General features: G+C 43.3%; 1 protein-coding gene across 2 annotated transcripts in view; it reads right to left on the reverse strand.

Annotated features, from left to right (window-relative positions):
* Map3k3 (mitogen-activated protein kinase kinase kinase 3) overlaps positions 1–20202 on the reverse strand; it is a 69447-nt gene that overhangs the window by 3792 nt on the left and 45453 nt on the right. For both annotated transcript variants that reach the window (XM_076869519.1, XM_076869518.1), the window contains 9 exons: positions 10174–10307; positions 6931–7004; positions 4259–4326; positions 3973–4065; positions 3173–3364; positions 2498–2646; positions 1739–1870; positions 1113–1242; positions 571–748 (listed from right to left, as the gene is read on the reverse strand). In XM_076869519.1, coding sequence (XP_076725634.1) covers positions 571–748; positions 1113–1242; positions 1739–1870; positions 2498–2646; positions 3173–3364; positions 3973–4065; positions 4259–4326; positions 6931–7004; positions 10174–10307 — 1150 coding nt within the window. The remainder of the gene's footprint in view (positions 1–570; positions 749–1112; positions 1243–1738; positions 1871–2497; positions 2647–3172; positions 3365–3972; positions 4066–4258; positions 4327–6930; positions 7005–10173; positions 10308–20202) is intronic.

Here is a 20202-nt window from a genome sequence, read left to right on the forward strand (position 1 = left end):
ACTCTTGTGATTATGCCAGGCCCACCTGGATAATCCAGGATAACCCTTCCATCTCAAAGTTAAGAGCTGCAAAGACCTGCTACCATATAAGGTAACATTTACTGATTCTAGGGATCAGGACATGGGGGGCCATTGTTAAGCCCACCACAATAACTATTCAAGAAAATTTCTTGTGACTTCTAGGTCCTTTCTGAAAATAGAAATAAACTCAGGCAAAGGCAAGTCCATCTGAGCACTAGGAGAAAGGGCATAAGTCTGCTTTTGTTTAGAGACAGATTTACGTCTTCAGAGTGAATTCTGCTTCTCACGGGGTTCAGCAAACCCAAGGACACTTTTTCCATGGCTTAAATTCCTAGCACTAACAAGATTTGTTATTTGGAATTAAAACACACCCTATTTGTGCTACTGCAAACACCACCACCGCTGCATACAAGGAGCCTAGTCAATGGGTGCACCAGTCAGCAAAAGGCAGGCCCTCCTTTCACATGCAAGGTTCCCCAAATCATTTCCAATTCAGAGCGACTATAGCCCAGGCAGGAAGACAGAGTCCTGGTATGTCCCAGCACTCACCACACATCTGCTTTCCTTCCATAGCCCTCGCCGCTGATGACCTCGGGGCTCATCCAGTAGGGAGTGCCAGTGACTGAACGCATGCCTGTCCCTGACATGCAAATGGTCTGCAGGCGTTTGCTGGCCCCAAAGTCCCCAAGCTTCACATTTCCAGCAGAGTCTCGGAGGATGTTGGCTCCTAAAGCATGGAAGAGCAGAAACTACCACCTTGGCCCCCCCTTCTATTTTCTATCATCCTCCCTCCAGGTCACAGAGAGCTATGGAGGGTGGGAGCTACACTGAATTTGACATGAGCTGCACAGGGCACACAGGGAAGGGAAGCCTCAAACTTACAGTGTGAAGTCACAGGTTTTCGTGGTCAACATTCACGCTGGACTAGAGTATTTCCCCAAATTGTTCAACCGTTCTTCATATTAATCCCACATGGCTGGGGAAGCAACTGGGGGTCCCACTTTATAGAAAGTTCAAAATGGTTCAGTGTTGGCCCACCCAGTCACTAAATGGTAGACTTGAAGACTCCATACAGCCTAAGCCCTGCTCACCTTTGATGTCCCGGTGAACAATCATGTTGCTATGCAGGTAGGACATGCCCTCCAGGATCTGCCGGGTATACTTGCGGGTCACACTCTCCGTCAGAGCTCCATAGGCCTTCAACTGGTCTTTCACTGAGCCCTAGCAGTCACAAGGAGTCACAGGGAGTCCCCTCAGGGGATGGCTGTGGGAGGGGGCAAGGCTATTTCCTGGCCCCAGGCACTATAGCAAAGCAGTGATTCATCCAAGTTTCATCTGTGATGTGCTGGGCACTTTGCCAGGAGCTGCCAGGCAGCTTGGAGAAAAGCATAAATAACAATCCTTCCTTCAAGCAATGGATGACCCACATGCAGAAGAAGGGACCTTTGCTGCAGGTGAAGTCTGTGCTTACTGGACAAGAACCAAATCTCAAGCGCCAACCTTGGGTTAGGCTAGACTAGGACATTTCTCACCTGACACCTTTACTATAGCCACAGGTAAGGTTCTTCTGAATCCAGGTCCTGCCATAACCTTACCTAGCTCCCCCGGACCTCTGGAGCCCCAGGAGGTCAGATCCAGGTCAAGAGTGACCCCCCAAGGCCTCACCCCAGATCAGGCTCCTTTTTGTGAGAGATTCATATGTCCAAGTCTCACATACCCCTGGCATGTACTCCATGAAGATGGTCAGAGTCTTCTCGGCACGGTCCCGCAGGCAGCCATAGTACTGCACAATGCGCTCATGCTGCAAGTTCTTCAGCAACTGGATCTCACACTCTAGGGCACTCACCTCCTAGGGAAGGGCCAGTGGTCACCCAGGCACTTAGGGGACTGGGTGTGCCTGCCTGGGATGCACTCAGCTTGCCCTAGACTGTGCTTCACAGGGATCTGCCTTGGGAACTTCATATGGAGAAAAGAGGGCCTGTTTGCTGTCTGACCCTTGGCCACAATGCCAGCCAGTCCTTGGGATATGGCACTCCCAGGCCTGGAGGAAGGCAGACAGGGAGAAGGAAGGAGGGGTTGTGGGGGCTTAGTTAAGGTAGCTATTGTATTTGCCTATTCAAATTGAGGTGTCAGTCACATGATTTCTCCTTTAGAGCTGGCCCAAGTAAGTGGAGAAAGGTACTTGGGGAGTGGGGACAGGGAGTACCCTTTCTGGCGATGATTATCACCTCTGTTTGGGTTGCATGGGACTATGAGATGGCCTTAGATCCTCCCGGAGGGGCTTGGTGCTCCATGGACCATCAACTCTTCACCCCATAGTTAGGACCAGGGTGGACAGCAAGAGAGCTTGGGAGGAAGAATGATGGGGAGAGGTAACCTGTAGCACCTGGAGCTATTAATCTGTGCAGTACAAGACAGGCACTTATATTGAAAGAGTTCTGGAGAACTGGAGGTCAGAGAATGGGAAAGGCAGTACCTTGCTTGTCTCAGGACTGTCCGGGTCAAACTGGACCTGCTTAGAAGCAAGTTCTCGTCCTGTGTCCACATCGTAGCACAAATAGACCCTGCCAAAGGCACCCTGGCCCAGGAGCTTCCCCCGACGCCAATTGATGGGGGCACTAGGAGCTAAAAGAGAACATTGGAAAAGAGTGTTATATTATGCACATTCTTTATGGAGACCCTCCTTGTTCTCCAGCCACTTGATCATGAGACCTCTGGCTTAGGTTCCCCCATGCCCAGCACCATCACCTCTTTCAGTACCCCATCTGAAGTAGACCCAGAGCCCTCATCAAAGGGAGCTTAAGATCAGAGTCCTGGGAAACAGAGGACTTACTAAACTCATGGTCAAATGCTCTTCTGCATGACTTTCAAAGCTCCCAAATACCTTACTACATCAAGGATTAAGAGCATGCTTTTCAATTTAAACATGGAAAAACTAAAGGCTGGAGATTAATGGCTTGTCACACAGCAGTGGAGTCAGGCCTAAGATCCAGGGTATGCTGCTCTCTCCAAGGATGTCCCTGTGGGGAGAGGATGGGCCAGAGCAGCAGAATGCTGAGCCTAAACACCCTAGTGGCCTAGCTGTCCTCCCAACCCTGAAGCTTGTCTGAGCACCCTTGACAGTCTTCTCCTAGCCAGGGACATTCCTCACACTTAGTTGGCACACTCCTCTCCTGAACAGAGAGGGCATTCTCGCTGTCTGCACTCCGTAGTCGTCCACGAGGGTCCAGGTATTGCACAGCCAGACCCATGTTCTCGCCATTCGTGCTTAGGGAGCGGCTGGAGGGCACTAGGGTGAACAGGTTGCCTTGATGACGCCGTATTCGGGGAAATGTTCTTCTGCCTAAAAAGATAAGGGGCCAGAGTAGAGCAAGTCAGACCTCTGGCCACAAGACAGAATGTGCAGACCAGCTAGAAGTAATAGACAACACTGGCTTGGGTCTATCCTGTCTGCCCTTCCACTTGACTCATGCCAGAAAGACTGCTGTCCCAAGCACCTTGAGAATCAAGACAAAAGCAGAAATAAAGAAGTAGCCAGGTTCAGGGAGCCATGGCCATAGGGAGTGGGGACAGGGACTGATAAGGCCAATCCACAGCACAAGTCTCTTTTCTCCTAAGCATCCTACTCCGACCCCCTCTGCCACAGCTCCGCTGTGTCTGCTGCTGATGCAGAAAAGGTTATTGGAGAGACGGCACTCCAGAGTACACCATGGACAAAAAGACGGAGTTCTTTCAAACTAAGCTACTTAGTTTGAAAATGCAATACTCCTTATCTGGTTATTTTCTGTCTCTCTTGACTCAAGACTAAGGTATAATTTCCCAGGATTAATGGAAAACACAGATCCTGGAGTACCCACGTCCCACCCACTAGTGGTGGCCTTTCCAAAGCAGAGCATTAAGCATGGTCTTTTGTGAGGCAGCCAGCAGAGGGCAGCATGGAGGCGCACTCACCATCATTGTAGTCCTTGTGGTGCACAGACACGTGGTAGCGCCGGGGATAGGTTCCGCCTTTGACCCCTTTGTCATAGAGCTGGGTTTCCCGATCTAAGTAAAACAAGGGAGTCACTGGCTTTTGCGCAGGTCAATGTGAGTGAGCCACTTAAGTCCCAGGTCATTCAAGACCCTAGAGCAGTAAGCCCAGGCAAATTTGTCTACACAGTTTTGGCTTCCCAACTCAGAACTCTCTGGACCCACAAAGACTCCCCTGCTTTGCTAACCCAGGCTCTGTGGAATTTACCTGAGTACTCCTGTCTGTTGTCTGGGAAGCTTTGGGCTCGGGACATTCGTGATTTCCGGAAGGATGGGCTAGAGAGAGCAAAAAGGAATCACAAAATAGACCTCAGAGTACTTCCAGTGCAGCTCAGAAAGCAGAATAGAAGTCAAGGGCATCTAAATCATCTCTTCTTCAAAGTGCCTCCCATGTGCACAGGTGTGGAAAGAGGAACTAGAGGGAAGTAGCCCTTTCCTTAGTCTAGTCCCCTGCTTTCTCCACCCTTCACTTGTCAGAGGCCCAAATGTGACAGGACCCTGGGTGGTAAATGACAGTCCTGCTGAGCTCCACCTTGGCTGCATACCCCTTTACTTTACCTTCTTGGCCTTTTTCCCCACCTATGTAACACGTGAAGAGCTGCAAGAGAATCCCTGGACCAAGCAGTAACAAAGATAACAACAGCATAGTTTACAGAGAGTGAGCTTTTTCTTATTTAACCCTCATAACTCTGCAAGGTAGGCAATGTGTCTTCGCAGACACCCTACTGGTTTAGGTATGAACATTCTTATTTATTTCCCCAAGGATACAGCTAGGAAGCAACAGAGCTAGACTTCAAATCCACATCTGTGACTCCAAAGTCTGTGTTCCTGCAGTTATACCAAGCATCTTCCTTTCAATTAGTCATTACTATCCTATTCTAGAGAGGGACACTGAAGAACTAAGAAGTTAACGCACTTATTTGAAGCTACTGAAATTATCTGCTGGAGCTGGGATTGGATACAGGTCTAACTGGCTCCAGGTCTGCCCTTTCCTAAATCCCAAAAAAGGAAGACAAGAGCTCTGAACTCAGGTCAGGCCAGACCTCAATGAAGTCAGTTCAGATCACTGGGTTTCATTCACAAGGAGAAAACAAAGTAAAAAAGAAGGTTGGAAGAAATACCCAAAACCAAGGAAGTAGGTAAATTCAGCTATCTTTCCCAGCATCCACCTGAATAGCCCTTTCCCTGACTGATAAGCAAGTACCTTTTGAAAGGGTCATAGGTCAGAACTTTCAAGACAGTGACTTGGGGGCTGCCTTCTTCTTCCCAAGACCTTCCCCAGACCTTCTGTCCTCTCTTCCTATCCCAAAGCTCAGAAGATAGTCCAAAGTCAGAGTCAGTCCCTGTCCTGGCAGAGCCCTCAACCAGTGAGGACTCCTAGCACTTTCACTTGTGCCTTCTTGCTACCCTGATTGGAAAGCAAGCCCCAATCAAGGATATATATTGGAATCAACATGTATCTATGACTACATTCTATGACATCTAGAGGAAGATCACACTTATCAGTGCTCAGGTCAAATTTGGCCGCAGTCAGAAGATCAGTACCCACATAAACAATTAATCAGATACACAAATTTAAAAAAAAAAAAAAAAAAAAAAAACTAAACTTGCTCTCCATTTTTTTTTGAAAAAAATTTTAAGTTGTAGATGGACACAATACCTTTACTTTTATTTATTTATTTATTTTTAAGTGGTGCTGAGGATTGAACCCAGTGCCTCACACATGCTAGATGAGCACTCTACCACTGGGCCACAACCCCAACCCCTGCTCCTTAGCTTCTAACCATAACCCTAAACCCAGTCAGAGGTGGCCAAAACAAGGTTGAGATAAGGGAGCAGTGGGATCAGTGCTGGGGCCAGCTCTAAGAGCCATGTTCTATATAAAGGAGAACACATTTCCTCCTAGAATGTTGTTTTCCAATTATCATATCCCTGTTTCTTATTCCACCAGAAACATTTGGACAAACAAATTTTAAAATGAAAGTAAACTCATGGATGAGAATTTAGTTTTTTTCCCCAAACTTCAACAGCCCATTGTTTCTCAGACTAGATTACAATAAGTACCCCAAACACCCAAGAGCAGCAAGTATTATGAGTCAAATCAAAACATGTAGAGCACTCAAAACAACACAACAAGCACTTAATAAATGAACTGATATTTTATAGGCTATTGTTATATTCATTTTATTATGCAAACAAAACATTCTCAAGGTGTTTGGGAAACTAAGGAGAGGGCTTCCCTAGATGCATGCTGTTTTAACCCTGGGCCTGGGACTGGGATTGTGGCTCAGTGGTAGAGTGTTTGCCTAGCATGTGTGAGGCACTGGGTTTGATTCTCAGCACACATATAAATAAATAAAGGTCCATCAACAACTAATAAAATATTAAAAACAAAACAAAACAAAAAAACTAACATTGGGCCTGTCAATCTGTGGCTGGATCATAGATGCACACTAGCGAACATTACTTCCTCAACCCATCAGTTCAAAAAATGCCTATGCATTGGTCAGGTGTGGTGGCACATGTCTATAACCCCAGAGACTTCGGAGGCTGAGGCAGGACCGCAAACTTGAGGCCAGTTTCAGCAATTTGGCGAGGGCCTAAGAAACTTAGTGATCCCTATCTCAAAATACTAAATAAATAAACCTAGGCAGGCACTGGGTTCGATCGTTAGCACTGCATAATATTAAACATATAATAAAGTTTTCTGTCCATCTGCTACTACAAAAAAAAAAAAAAAGAGCTGGGGATGTAGCTGGCTCAGTGATTAAGTGGCTCTGTGTTCAATCCCCAGGACCACCCCCCCTCCAAAAAAAAAGAAAGAAAGAAAAAATTTTAAAAGCCCATCTAATAACACTCAAACTACCCACAGCCCCATACCTGTCTGCTGATCTGTCCAAGGATTGGCAGCTTCCTGATAAGGAATTTTCAGCACTGCTCAGGGGATCCAGCATCTGTAAGGCAAGTCATACAATAAAACCACAGTCCCAACCCTAATCCCAGCCAGCCAGGTGACCCAGGCTTTATGACCCAGTTGAGGCCAGCACATGGTCTTTTTGTTTAAATATGAAAGTGCCCTTGTTTCCCCATACAGGGGGAAGAATGGTTAGTAAGGTACCATTCTCCCCTGTAGTCTGAAAGGCAAGTTTCCAGGAGGGAGAAAAATGCTTGGCTGGCATCCCAAGGAGTCTTGCCAGGAGGGCAAAGCAGAGACGCAGCTTCTCTAGTTGGCACTTTCTTGGCTTATCAACACTGGTGCCTGGCACTGGAGATGGTACTACCCTGCAGAGGCTTCCAGTGAGTTTGGGTGGGACCCTAATGCTTCTGTTTACACTCCATAATTCATAATTTACGAAAACAAGCATTGCTTCATTTCACAGATGAGCTCTGTAGCCAAAGAAAGGTTAGGAGACTTGTGTAAAGTCATAAAACTAGTCCATGCATAGCTGGTACCAGAATACAATCTCCCAGCTCCTAGTTCCAATACAGAGTTAATAGATGTCTATATAGATTGAAGTATTTCTCTGGACCCTGGTCTAATGCAGTTACAAAAAACCTTTACAATAGTTCACCCCCACCAACTAATCTCATGTAGGTCCTCCCCTTCATTTTCTCTTTACAGAGCAGAGGTGGCTATGGGGTCTTCAATTTCACAGTATAGTCATTCCCTGACATCCACTGGGGATTGGTTCCAGGTTCCCTTTTAAATCTGAGGATCCTCAAGTCCCTTTACAAAAGATGGCACAGTATTAGCATATTATCCATATATATATATATACTCCTATGTACTTTCAATCATGTCTAGATTATGTATAATATTTAATACAATGTAAATACTCCATAAATAATTGTTATACTGTATTGTTTAGGGAATGACAAGAAAAAAAAAAAAGTCCATGCTGGTCCCAGTGGCACCTGCCTCTAATCCCAGTGACTTGGGAAGCTGAGGCAGGAGGATTGCAATTTTGAGGCCAGCTTTAGCATCTTAGTGAGACCCTGTCTCAAAAAAAAAAAAAAAAAAAAAAAAAAAAAAGAGCTATCCACAGTACCAAGAAAGAAAGAAAGAAAAGTCTATATATAATAAGTACAGACAGAATATACTCATTGTGCAGTTGGTTGAATCTGTTCCATGTCTATAGACATGGAATCCACAGAGGTAGAGGACAGACTATATGCATTACCTGAGCTCCAAAGTTAAACTTCACACAGGGAAGAAAATATTAGAATTATGAGAATTCAATAACATAAGATTTTACATAATTTGTTTCCAACTGAAATCTCTTTTCCCATTTCATACTAGGGTCCATCCCCACCCATAATTTCAAATGTTTTAGGTCATATTATCATATATGATTTTTAAAAATCTGCCTATCAAGGCAAATTAACTGCAAAGTAAAATTACAAATTTGGCCAGGATACAAAATTTCCCAAAGTGGGAAAGAACTGCTCCAAATCCAGCAAGTGTATATTTGGTAAAGTTCCATCAAGTAACCGAAAAGAGAAAATGGATGAGTAAAACAACACAGCAAGTGTGATGGAGAAATACACCAAAGGATCAAGAGGCCTTGAGAAAAACTGCTGAGTCCCATGAATGTTTTTGCAACAATGACCCTAGTTATGATAGTGCTACAGAAGTCAAAGGGGAAGTGAAGGAAGTTACATTGTGCTAGCTAACTTCTGTCAGAAAAATTAAGCCAAAAAAATTAACATGAATCATGCTTTGTTCATTCTAAAAATCAGCAAATAGATGCAACTGTTACCTAAATCTGATTAAAGAAAAAACAAAATAAACTTATCTTAGTTTCACTTTTTAAGAAAGTCCCAATGGGATATTTTTTTCACTATATACTATGCTGTTTTGGTCCCTGTGAAATAGATTTATCTTGAATGGCCTGTTACTAGAAGCAATTTGCTTTGGCTAAAGGGGTGGGAACCGGGGGTAGGACCTTGACAGTCTCCAGCAGCCTCTTTCTAAAAGTCTGTAATCAATAAGAGTCAAATTCTCCTATGTTTTCCATGGGGAATGACAGAAACAGAGGCAATGGAGCTTGTTGGCAATCTCTGGGATTTCATACTCAGTCACCTCTAAGAACAGCAGGTGTGCAGAAGAAAAATGGTTAGAGAAATGGGGCAGTTTGTAAAATGCCTAGGAAAAATCTGCAGCTAAAGGCATTCCAAGTCAGTGTTCCAAACATGAATTTATCTAGCAGGCAGGAGTAGAGAAGGGAGAAGAGTATAAAGGGCTTCTCATAGACTATACAGTCTCTTTTCTTAAAGAAAGAAAAGTTACAGGAATTGTTGTTGTAAAATTCTACATGTGACAGTACTGGCCGTTCTGTTGGACATTTTACCCTTAAGAAATTTCCCCTTCTCAAACCAAATTCCAGAAACTTATAAAAGCAGATCTTTCTCTTTGTAATTAAGCAAGCTCATTTAAAAGACCAGAATGAAGCCAGAGATCTCACCCTTGCTGAGTTCACTAAGTCACATTGCCATTTTCATCAAGTAAGCCCCAAGATTAAAAAGCCAGTCATTAAAATGGGTAAACCATCATAGTGGACAAACCCCCAAGGTGACCAATGAGTCACAACTGACCCAAGGAAACTAAAGCAATAAAAGTATATGTCATTTAAAGATTTTAAGTTTGTTGGAATTTGTTATTTTGTAATAGGTAACTAACATAGCTATTTATCTTCACAGAAGGTCACTCTTAATCAATCCTAAAAGGTGATTTGGATATAGTTTACTTTCTACCTTTCAGCAAGATATAGCAAAACTAAAACACAGCTAATGAAAAACTGTGCGGAAATGAAGATAGGCATTGCAAAGATCATCATAAATCGCAAAGTGGTGTAATGTAAGGGGATTGCGAGAGGACTGCAGAAGAGGGAAACTGTCAAGTACTCACCCAAGACCAAGGTAGGTAGTTTAAACTTCATTTTTGGCAAGAATTAATATTTGGCTCCTAGAAAGGAATAACTAATATTTGGGAAAGCCTGATTTATAAAAGAGTTATTGGATGGGATTCAAGTCCCTGCGGTCTACACTGTGCCCACTGAGTACCCCTGGTCATAACCTTGGTCTAACACAGTCCATGGGCATACCCTGGGCCCCCATACTCACGCACTGCTCGCTGGTCTCTGGGATGAATTCTCCTTCACTGTTGATGCTGGTGTAGGATCCCTGTCGGGCAATGTGCTGCTGCCGCTCAGGCACATAGCCAGGGGGAGGTGAGCTTCGGCCAGGGTTTTGAGAGCCTAGAGCACAGAAACAAAGCTTTTAACAACAGAGTGTAGAACTTGTGGCTCAAGAGGAGCAGGCATGGGACCAGTTTGAGATACTGAGACCTAGAGGTCAGGGCTGTGACTTGGGTTATGGCACCAAAGCCCAGCATGCTCCAGCTCCCCAAGGCAAAGTCCTTCCTAATAGGAAGCAAGTAGGGTGTGGTGGTGCATGTCCATCATCTCACCTACTTGAGAGGCTGAGGCAGGAGGATGGCAAGTCCCAGGCTAGCCTCAGCAACCTGATGAGACCCTGTCCCAAAATTTAAAAAAAAAAAAAAAAAAAAAAAAGGCTGGGGATGTAGCTCGGTGGTAGAGTGCTCCTGGGTTTAATCCCCCCCACCCAAAAAACAGGAGCATACGCTAGAACATACATTAACTAAGAACCTTAGAACAAAACATGAACCAGAATAAACCCTGGGAAATCATTTTGAGTTGACAATCAGACCAGCTTTGTATTTTCTCTTATTCGTGTATATGACTATTCCTTTATAATGCCATACCTCTCTCTCTCCCTATAGAGCACCAAAACAATTTCCTCCCATTCTGCAAAGAACCCAGAAAAGGGATCGATACAGTAGTTTCCCATACGTCTGTTCATATATAGTTGGGGCATATATTTTAAGACCCCCCAGTAAGATATCTGATGCCTTGGATAATACTAAACCTGACATATACCGTGTTTTTTCCTAGATGTATATATATGCATGATAAAGTTCAACTTATAATCAGTCATGGTAAGAGGTTAATAATAATAATAAAATAGAACAATTATAATAATGGTCTAACAAAACTGCCAATGTCACTACACTGGTACTTTGGAACCATTATTAAATAAGGGCTATTTGGAACACAAGCAATATTAAAATGTAATAGCTATAAGTAACTAACAGGTAGCATATGAACAAAGGGAAGACTCATACCCCAGGCAGAAAAATGCAAGGTTTTATCTCATTACTCAGAATGGTGTGCAAATTAAAGCTTATAAATCGCATATTTCTTGAATTCCCCATTTAATATTTTCTGACTGCAACTGACTAGTGATAAATAAAATTGTGGAGAGCAAAACTGTGGTCTACTGTATATCAGCTTAATTCTCTTGAGCTTTGTTTGGGTCCCAGCAGCACTTTTGGGTTGGGATCCAGGTAAAGGTAACTGGATATACCTAGGCATCTCCTTCTCCTGCCCTATTCCCCCAGTCTGCGGCTCCCCTTACTTGTTCTATATCTGTATCAGGTAAGAAGGCCCCCTGACATGCTGGCCAGCAGCAAGGGGCTGCCTATTTCAGATCTACCACTTCTATCCTTCCTAACTACTATGAATAATCATATTATCAATGTTTTACTTTCTGTTGGACATTCATAGTAATTACTTCATTTGATTTTCAACATCCATATAACAGAGGTTTGGGGAACATTTTCTGAGTCAAGCACTCTGCATAGTACTTTTACATTTGTTACTTGACTTAATCCTTGCAATAATCCTGAAACATAAGCATTTGCTTTACTTAACAGAGGAGGCAACTGAATTCAGAGAGCTTTACATTTCTTAGGAAAATATAAATAATTTTAGGAAGCAGAAATCATCCCTATTTTACAGGTGAGAGGACACAAAGTCAATGTGTGTGGACTTACATCAGCTTGCAAGATGGAATAGTTTATCATTCAAATATCACAAAATGACAAGTGTACAGAGATGCTTTAGAAATCATTGAGCAATGTTCTGTCATAAGGGATTTGAGTCTGGGAAATCAGATTTCTCTACCCCTAGCCTTTTCTGATTGACTCTTTGCTTTCAATAATCAGAGGAGACAAAAGCAAGACTAGAATCTTGCAATTTTTTTTCTTTTCTTTTTTTTTTTTTTTAAGAGAGAGAGAGAGAGAGAGAGAGAGAGAGAGAGAGAGAGAATTTTAATATTTATTTTTTAGTTTTCGGCGAACACAATATCTTTGTTTGTATGTGGTGCTGAGGATCGAACCCGGGCCGCACGCATGCCAGGCGAGCGCACTACCGCTTGAGCCATATCCCTAGCCCCAATTTTTTCTTTTTCTAAGATCACCAAGCAGGTAACAAATTTATCCAGTCATATAGAAAACCTGAATCAAAACAGCCCTCCCCATATCCTTCCCCATATTCATATCTTATACTCCTCACCTCTCCCCCATAACTTAGCAATTCCGACACTGGGAATAGCTGAAGTTAAAATCCTCAATGAAGCAGGCTACTTTCCTCAGTGACTGGTTTCTCCAGTCTAGTTCAGAGCTATAGCACTAGGTTTCCTGAAATGGAGCTGCAGGCAAGATGTTCTGTGGGAATGGCTAAGGAAGAGAGAACAAGTATGGTAGCCTGGAGACTTGGGGAAGAATCTAACTCATTCTACTCTGAAAGTGGGGGAACAGCCAATGCCAACTCCCTCCTTTATTGATAGAAATCAGTTTCAGAAGGAAAATTTGGGATATACGGAGCACAGACTGTGCTCTGGAAGGAGAGGTGGTATATCTCCTGTAGAAGATGCTAATAAGTCCAGCTAGGCTCTCTGAACACCCTGGAGGGGAGAGTGGGCCTGACAAACTGCTGGGGCTCAACAAAATTCCCTGAGTCAGGGAGGCTCCTTCTACTATCCCAAGGGCCCTCATAAGGGAAAAAGAATGGTGCAGAGGGTTGCTCTTTGAGACAGCATCTAAGAAGCTTAATCCGTTCATCAAGAGACTGACTCCTTTATTATTCTATATGATATCAGTTGATCAGACCTATAGCTTATTCAATTATGTAGAAGACACTTGATAAATTTGTCATCAAGAATACTTCCGGTCTGGGGTTGTAGCTCAGTGGTAGAGTGCTTGCCTTGCATGTGTGAGGCACTGGGTTCAATCCTCAACAAAATAAATCAATAAAATAAAGTTATTGTGTCCCCCTACAACTAAAAAAATAAAGAAAAAAAATAGTTCCAATTGAGCCTGGGCGTGATGGTGCACACCTGTAATCCCAGTGATTCAGAAGGCTGAGTCAGGAGAACTGCAAGTTCAAGGACAGCCTCAGCAACTTAGAGAGATCCTGACTCAAAATAAAAGATAAAAAGGGCAGAGGATGTGGCTCAGTGATTAAGCACCCTTGGGTTCAATCCCCTTTACCAAAAACACGAACAAACAAACAAAACTTCCAATTCTTTCTTGGAGGCATCAATCCAAGGATGTAACTTGGGCAGGAAGGCTAACATAAGGCCCTCAATAATCTGACTTCCTCACCTGACTCCACGGCAGCTGCCAGAAACATTTCTCCAAAAATAGGAACTCAACATGTCATCACAGGTTAGAGGCCACCAGTTCCGAGGTAAAGCAGTACCTGAACCATTCCTATCACATGATCTCAAACAGCCCAATGAAGTGTGTCTGTTCATGATTTCTTAAGCCCAGGCAGAAACTCAAGCAGCTCTGAATATAAATTTAGGGATGTTGAGATGTGAACCAATAGGCAATGAAATCAGGCTAGGCAATTCTCTTCTCTCTCAACACTCTGTTATCTCTCATTTAACTCTTACAACACCCCTGCAGCAGAGGTGTATGACTATCACCTACACTGCATGGAAGGAGAACCTGAGGCCCAAGTCATATAGTGACTTAACAGTGGGATTGTGGCTAGAAAACAGACTTTGTGACTCCCAATGCAGGTCAGCCAAGGTAATTTTGAGACATTCATTTCCAAAAAGGGCAGGCATGCTGCTTAATATAGGAGCAAAAGGCAAAACTTTTCCTGGAACTGCCCCCCATGAGGATGGATATCCCTTCCATGGGGAAATGTGATAGTGTTCTGGCAGGCACAGGAGAGGCTTGTGTGGGGATTTCTTTTCTTTTTCCACAAGACTTAGGATGGAACCAGGACCTCATGCATGTTAGGCAGGCACTCTACCATTAAGCCACACTCCCAGTCCTTTTTGAAATTATTTATTTCCCAGAACTGTGGATAGAACCCAGGGACATTTTACCACTGAGCTATATCCTTAGTCCTTTTAATTTTTTTTTTTTTTTATTTTGAGGCAGGATGGTCTTGAACTTGCAATCCTCCTGCCTCAGCCTTCAGAGTCACTGGGATTATAGGCATGTGCCATCATGTATGGCTTCCTTCATAATTTTTTTGGTAACAGGGATTGAACCAGGGCACTTAACCACTGGCCACATCTCCAACTCTTTTTGAGACAGGGTTTCAGTAAGTTGCTTAGGGCTTCCCTAAATTGCTGAGGTCGGGCTGGGGATGTGGCTCAAGCGGTAGCGCGCTCGCCTGGCATGCGTGCGGCCCAGGTTCGATCCTCAACACCACATACAAACAAAGATGTTGTGTCCGCCAAAAACTAAAAAAAAAAATATTAAAAATTCTCTGTCTCTCTCTCTCACTTCTCTCTTTAAAAAAAAAAAAAGATTCTCTCTCTCTCTCTCCTCTCTCACTCTCTCTTTAAATAAATAAATAAATTGCTGAGGTCACTGGGACCAAAGGATGTGCCACAAAGCCCAACAAGTGTGGGAATTTCTTGACAGTACAGGAGAAACACAGTGCCATGTTTTATATAGCTCAGATTCAAAGTTATTTTGTCCATGATCATTCATGAGGAGGGGGTCAGGGATACAAAATGCCATGTGGCAAATAAAGAACCCAGAGGCAAAGACACAATGGAGGGGAGGGGAAATCTGGACCAAGTAAAAGAAAATGCCTGCACTTCCCAAGTGGCCCAGATGTCAAAGACCAAAATACCTGGCCACTTCCCTCACCACTGTATCACAAAATTCCAGTGCAACCATGAAAAAAGGATGGTTTCTTAAGCTTTGTTTGTCATGTCCCAAAACACAGAACATTTAATCTTGCTAATATTTGTGCCCGATTTTTGCTTTTGGCTGTAGATAACATTTTGGTAGTCCCCAAGTTCTGTGGCAATTCAGTCCATATGTTGGTAACATATGTCAGTAGTAGAGGCAACCCTATGGTAAGAAAGTTGTATCAAAGAAAGCCTAAGCTTTGGGATTACGTGAACTTGGCTTTGCTAACCTATTAGCTGACCGATTTAAACTCTCATCTGAAAAAATGGAGAGAAGTATCTATGATTTGGGGAAGTCATAAATTTGGTAGCATATGTAACCTATATGACACCACCTCATAGTAGGAACTCGGCAGAATCTCATTTATTTCCTTGAACTTATATAGCAGGTATGAGTTACACTCTAGATCCATTCTGTCTAGTATCTCTTCCTGCTCTTCAAAAGCTATTTAGCTAGTTATATTTCTAAAACTCCTTTTAGGTTCAGCCAAACAAATACACTTGTGTGAGATTTAGAGGCTTCCTGTCATTCCTACTGTTTCTGGACACAGTCACAGAAGTGCAGGGATCCCTGTGTATGTATGTGGTATGGACCAGAAACCAAGAGGCACAGGGCTTCTGGACTGGTGGCTTTCCAATTATAGAAGAAAGAGAAGCTCTGTGGTGCATTGGAACCTAGAGCTTGTTTCTTTCACTCTCCCAATGGTCCATTCCATGAGCAGAATGTGCACTAAATCTCTTTTGCCTAAAATGGATACTTTTTTGTGCAACTGAATCCTGATCAATGTGTTCTGGAGTGAAAAGATATTATATATTTTACCCAGAACAAATAATAAACATCTCCTGAAAGGGACTGATTAAAGAGAAAGAAAAACTCTTATTGATGAAATCTCAGACATTGGTCCAAACTATCCCTAAATAGGATGAATTTACCCATCTGTTACAGAGTGTCTGGGATGAGACCTCCCTGAGATCAAACATTCAGCATCCTCCTACCTATCCCCTCCTTCACTAGCTCCTCTGAACTATCTTCTGGTTTTGCAGGTGGGATGGAAGTAGCCCATGCAAGGGCAACAAAGAAACAGGAGAGGGAAAAGAGCAAAGGTTTTCTAAGCTTTTACTTCCAGCCAGAGACTTTCACTTTTTCCAATCCACACTATGGCCTGCAGAGAGCCAGCCTTATTATCTGATGGGCAACATGCCAGGGGCTATTGTGATTAGGCCCACGGCCTGGAGCAGGAAAGGGAAGTCTCCCCAAACCAATGGCTATCAGAGGAAGCGAATGGAAAAACCAGGAGTTGGCAGAACTGCTTCAGGGTATTTTCAGTTTTGTTTTTATCTTCATTTCAGAAATTGGGAGCCAACAAGATGCACAACAAGTAGTTGAGAACAAGTGGGACAGGGAACTGAACAAGGCCAGGATATTGGGCTAAGTGCTGTTGATGGTCATATATTTACCAGTAATGACAGTGAGCTGGATGGCAGAAGACTGCTGTGCAAAGCACAGCTCATTCAGTAGATCTCAGGAGGCAAGCACAGGCAGGGGGAGAGGAACAGGTTCTCTAGGCCATGCTTCCCTGGCATTCTACCCTGATCTTGCTGTTCTAGCTTCATCAGGTCATTTATACTAAGGGGCCCATCTTAGCACTGGCTGAAGCAGAAGGGCACTGGAGTAGTCCTCAGTCCAGAGTGTCTCACAGCTTCCCCTGAAAGCATTCTATACATAAGGAGAAGAAACCGTGCGTGTGTGTGTTGGGGGGGGGGGTGTTAGGCTGCTAGCTGTCTGAATTCTAGCATAAAATTCTTTTTATGCTACTCTCTGCTAGCCTCCTTATTCAGAGAAGCAGAATCAGATAACTACCCACCCCCCCACCCCACCCCCAGGTAGGATATGGATGATTCTTTTGTTTGGGCTCTAAGCTGAAAGTCAGGCTCTTGGATTCTGGCCCTTTTCAAAGGAGAACACTCACCAGGAAACTGATGCAGTCAGGAAGTTGCCTCCACAGGGAGTTCTAGGGCTTTGGGTCAGTGTTAATGTGTAGATCAGGTCATTGCAAGTACAAGAAATATTTCTAAATCTTTTTTTTTTTTTTTTCTCTTGGGGGATAGATGATATAGGGAGGGTAATTAAATCTTATTTTTTAAATTTTTTTATTTTTTTGCTTTCTCAATAGAAATTGTAACCAAGCCAGGCATGGTGGTGCACACCTGTAATCTCAGTGACTTTTGAGGCTGAGGCAGGAGGATTTCAAGTTTGAGACCAGCCTCAGAGAGGCCTTAAGCAACTCAGTGAGACTCTGTTTCATTTTTTTTTTTTTTTTTAAGAAGCCAGGTGTGGTGGTGCACACCTATAATCTCAGCAGCTCAGGAGACTGAAGCAGGAGGATTTTGAATTCAAAGCCAGTCTCGGCAATGGCGAGATGGTAAGCAACTCAATGAGACCCTGTCTCTAAATAAAATTCAAAAATGGTCTGGGGATGTGCCCCAGTGGTTAACCGTCCCTGGGTTCAATCCCTGGTACTCAAAAAAAAAAAAAAATCTGTTTATTTATTTATTTTTAAAGGGACTGAGGACTGGGGCTGGGGCTCGGGCTCAGTGGTAGAGTGTAAGGCCCTGGGTTCGATCCTCAGCACCACATAAAAATAAAAAAATAAAGGTACTGTGTCCACCTACAACTAAAAAAATAGATTTTTTTTTTTTTTTTTTTTTTTTTTTTAAAGATGTGGCTCATTGGTTAGGATGTGGTTCAGTGGTTAAGTGCCCCTGGGTTCAAGTCCCAGTACCAAAAAAAAAAAAAAAGAATGAAAGTTGTAACCAGCCAGGCACAGTAAAGCATGCCTATAATCCCAGTGGTTTAGGAGGCTGAGGCAAGAGATCACAAGTTCAAAGCCACTCTCAGCAACTTAATGAAGTCCTAAGCAACTTAGCAAGACCCTGTCTCTAAATATAAAATTAAAAAAGGGCTGAGGGTGTGGCTCAGTGGTTAAGTGTCCCTGGATTTGATCCCCAATAACCACACACACACACACACACACACACACACAAAATAAATAAATTGTAACCAATATTTCTCCAAATACTCACCCTGGACTATGCTGTGCAGAACAGTGCTTCTAAACATTTTCATCCCACAAGACCCTGAGAACATCTTTATGTTTCAACTTTCAAAATTCCCATTTTATTTTTTTAGATGTTGATGAACCTTTGTTTTATTCATTTATTTATATGCGGTGCTGAGAATCGAACCCAGTGCCTCACACATGCTAGGCAAGTGCTCTGCCACTAAGCTACAACCTCAGCCCCCCATTTTATTAAGTTGCTATCACCACCAACCAGTTTCTGGTCTCATCTACTATGGCAGCAGAATTTATAGTGAAAAAGAGAAAAAAACCTTTGGCAGTGAAAGAGATTGACCATTTTCTTTTCATATGTATAACTGCCACTTTTGCAGTTTGACTTCTGCCCTCTCAAACCTGTCCTAAGACTGGAAGTTGGTACTACACACAGGGCTCTAGCTCTCCACTGCCCAGCAGTCACTATAATAAGTTATCCCACACTGTCAGCAATCCTTTTCTCCCTTTGCTTGATTATTTCCTCCTCTTCCCTCTGAATCAAAGGCTTTTCTCCTTCTTGCCAAGGCACCACTACATTCTTCCTGGACTGCGATCCCCCTCTGCAGGAAACAGCTTACCCACAGTCTCTTCACATTGGCTTTCTCCTTTCCTGCCATCTTTACTCTCCCTTCACAAACTGCTCAGATCTCTAGCCTGATAATATTTCAGCTGCTCCCTAAGCTATTAGCCCACCTCTATTTTTCTGTTACTACCCAACTTCTTTTTTTTTTTAATTTTTTAATATTTACTTTTTAGTTTTCGGCGGACATAACATCTTTATTTGTATGTGGTGCTGAGGATAGAACCCGGGCCGCACGCATGCCAGGCGAGCGCGCTACCGCTTGAGCCACATACCCAGTCCCAACTACCCAACTTCTTTTTTTTTTTTTTTTTTTTTAGAGAGAGTGAGAGAGGAGAGAGAGAGAGAGAGAGAGAGAGAGAGAGAGAGAGAGAATTTTTAATATTTATTTTTTAGTTATCGGCAGATACAACATCCTTGTTTGTATGTGGTGCTGAGGATCGAACCCGGGCCGCACGCATGCCAGGCGAGCGCGCTACCGCTTGAGCCACATACCCAGTCCCAACTACCCAACTTCTTTTTTTTTTTTTTTTTAGAGAGAGTGAGAGAGGAGAGAGAGAGAGAGAGAGAGAGAGAGAGAGAGAGAGAGAGAGAGAGAGAGAGAGAGAGAATTTTTAATATTTATTTTTTAGTTATCGGCAGATACAACATCCTTGTTTGTATGTGGTGCTGAGGATCGAACCCGGGCCGCACGCATGCCAGGCGAGCGCGCTACCGCTTGAGCCACATCCCCAGCCCCTACCCAACTTCTTGAAAAGACTGATTAGCTCCACTCATTTTAGGGATTGCTGTTTGGCTTGCCTCAACTTGGGATAAAGTGACAAGAAAAAGAGAAAGATGGTGTATGAACAAGCAAAGGCACTTAATGAGATACACTATGAAAAACAGGAGTCAGAATACCCAGGGACAAGTTCTTTAATTCTAGCTTGGCTACATGGCTTAAGGGCATCACTCAACTTCATGGAAGAATGCCACTTCAGCTTGGCTTCAAAGATGGTAGAATTTCCATATGCAAAGACAGGAAGGACATCTTCACATAGGGAAGGAAATTCCATTCATCTGTCTGCCAATATCTCCACACACAATATTTATTAAATAAATAAAAATTTAAAAAATAAATAAAATTTTATTATTTTTTGTTGTTATTGATAGATCTTTATTTTATATATTTTTATGTGGTGTTGAGGATTGAACCCAGTGCCTCACATATGCTAGGCAAGCACTCTACCACTGTGCTACAACCCCAGCCCTTAATTTTATTTTGAGACAGGGTTTCACTAAGTTGCTGAGGCTGGCTTTGAACTGCAATTATCATGCCTCAGCCTCCAGAATTGCTGGGATTACAGGCATGCACCAACAACCCAGCCTGTTTTT

Source organism: Callospermophilus lateralis, chromosome 11, assembly GCF_048772815.1.
Source record: "Callospermophilus lateralis isolate mCalLat2 chromosome 11, mCalLat2.hap1, whole genome shotgun sequence".
NCBI lineage: Eukaryota > Metazoa > Chordata > Mammalia > Rodentia > Sciuridae > Callospermophilus > Callospermophilus lateralis.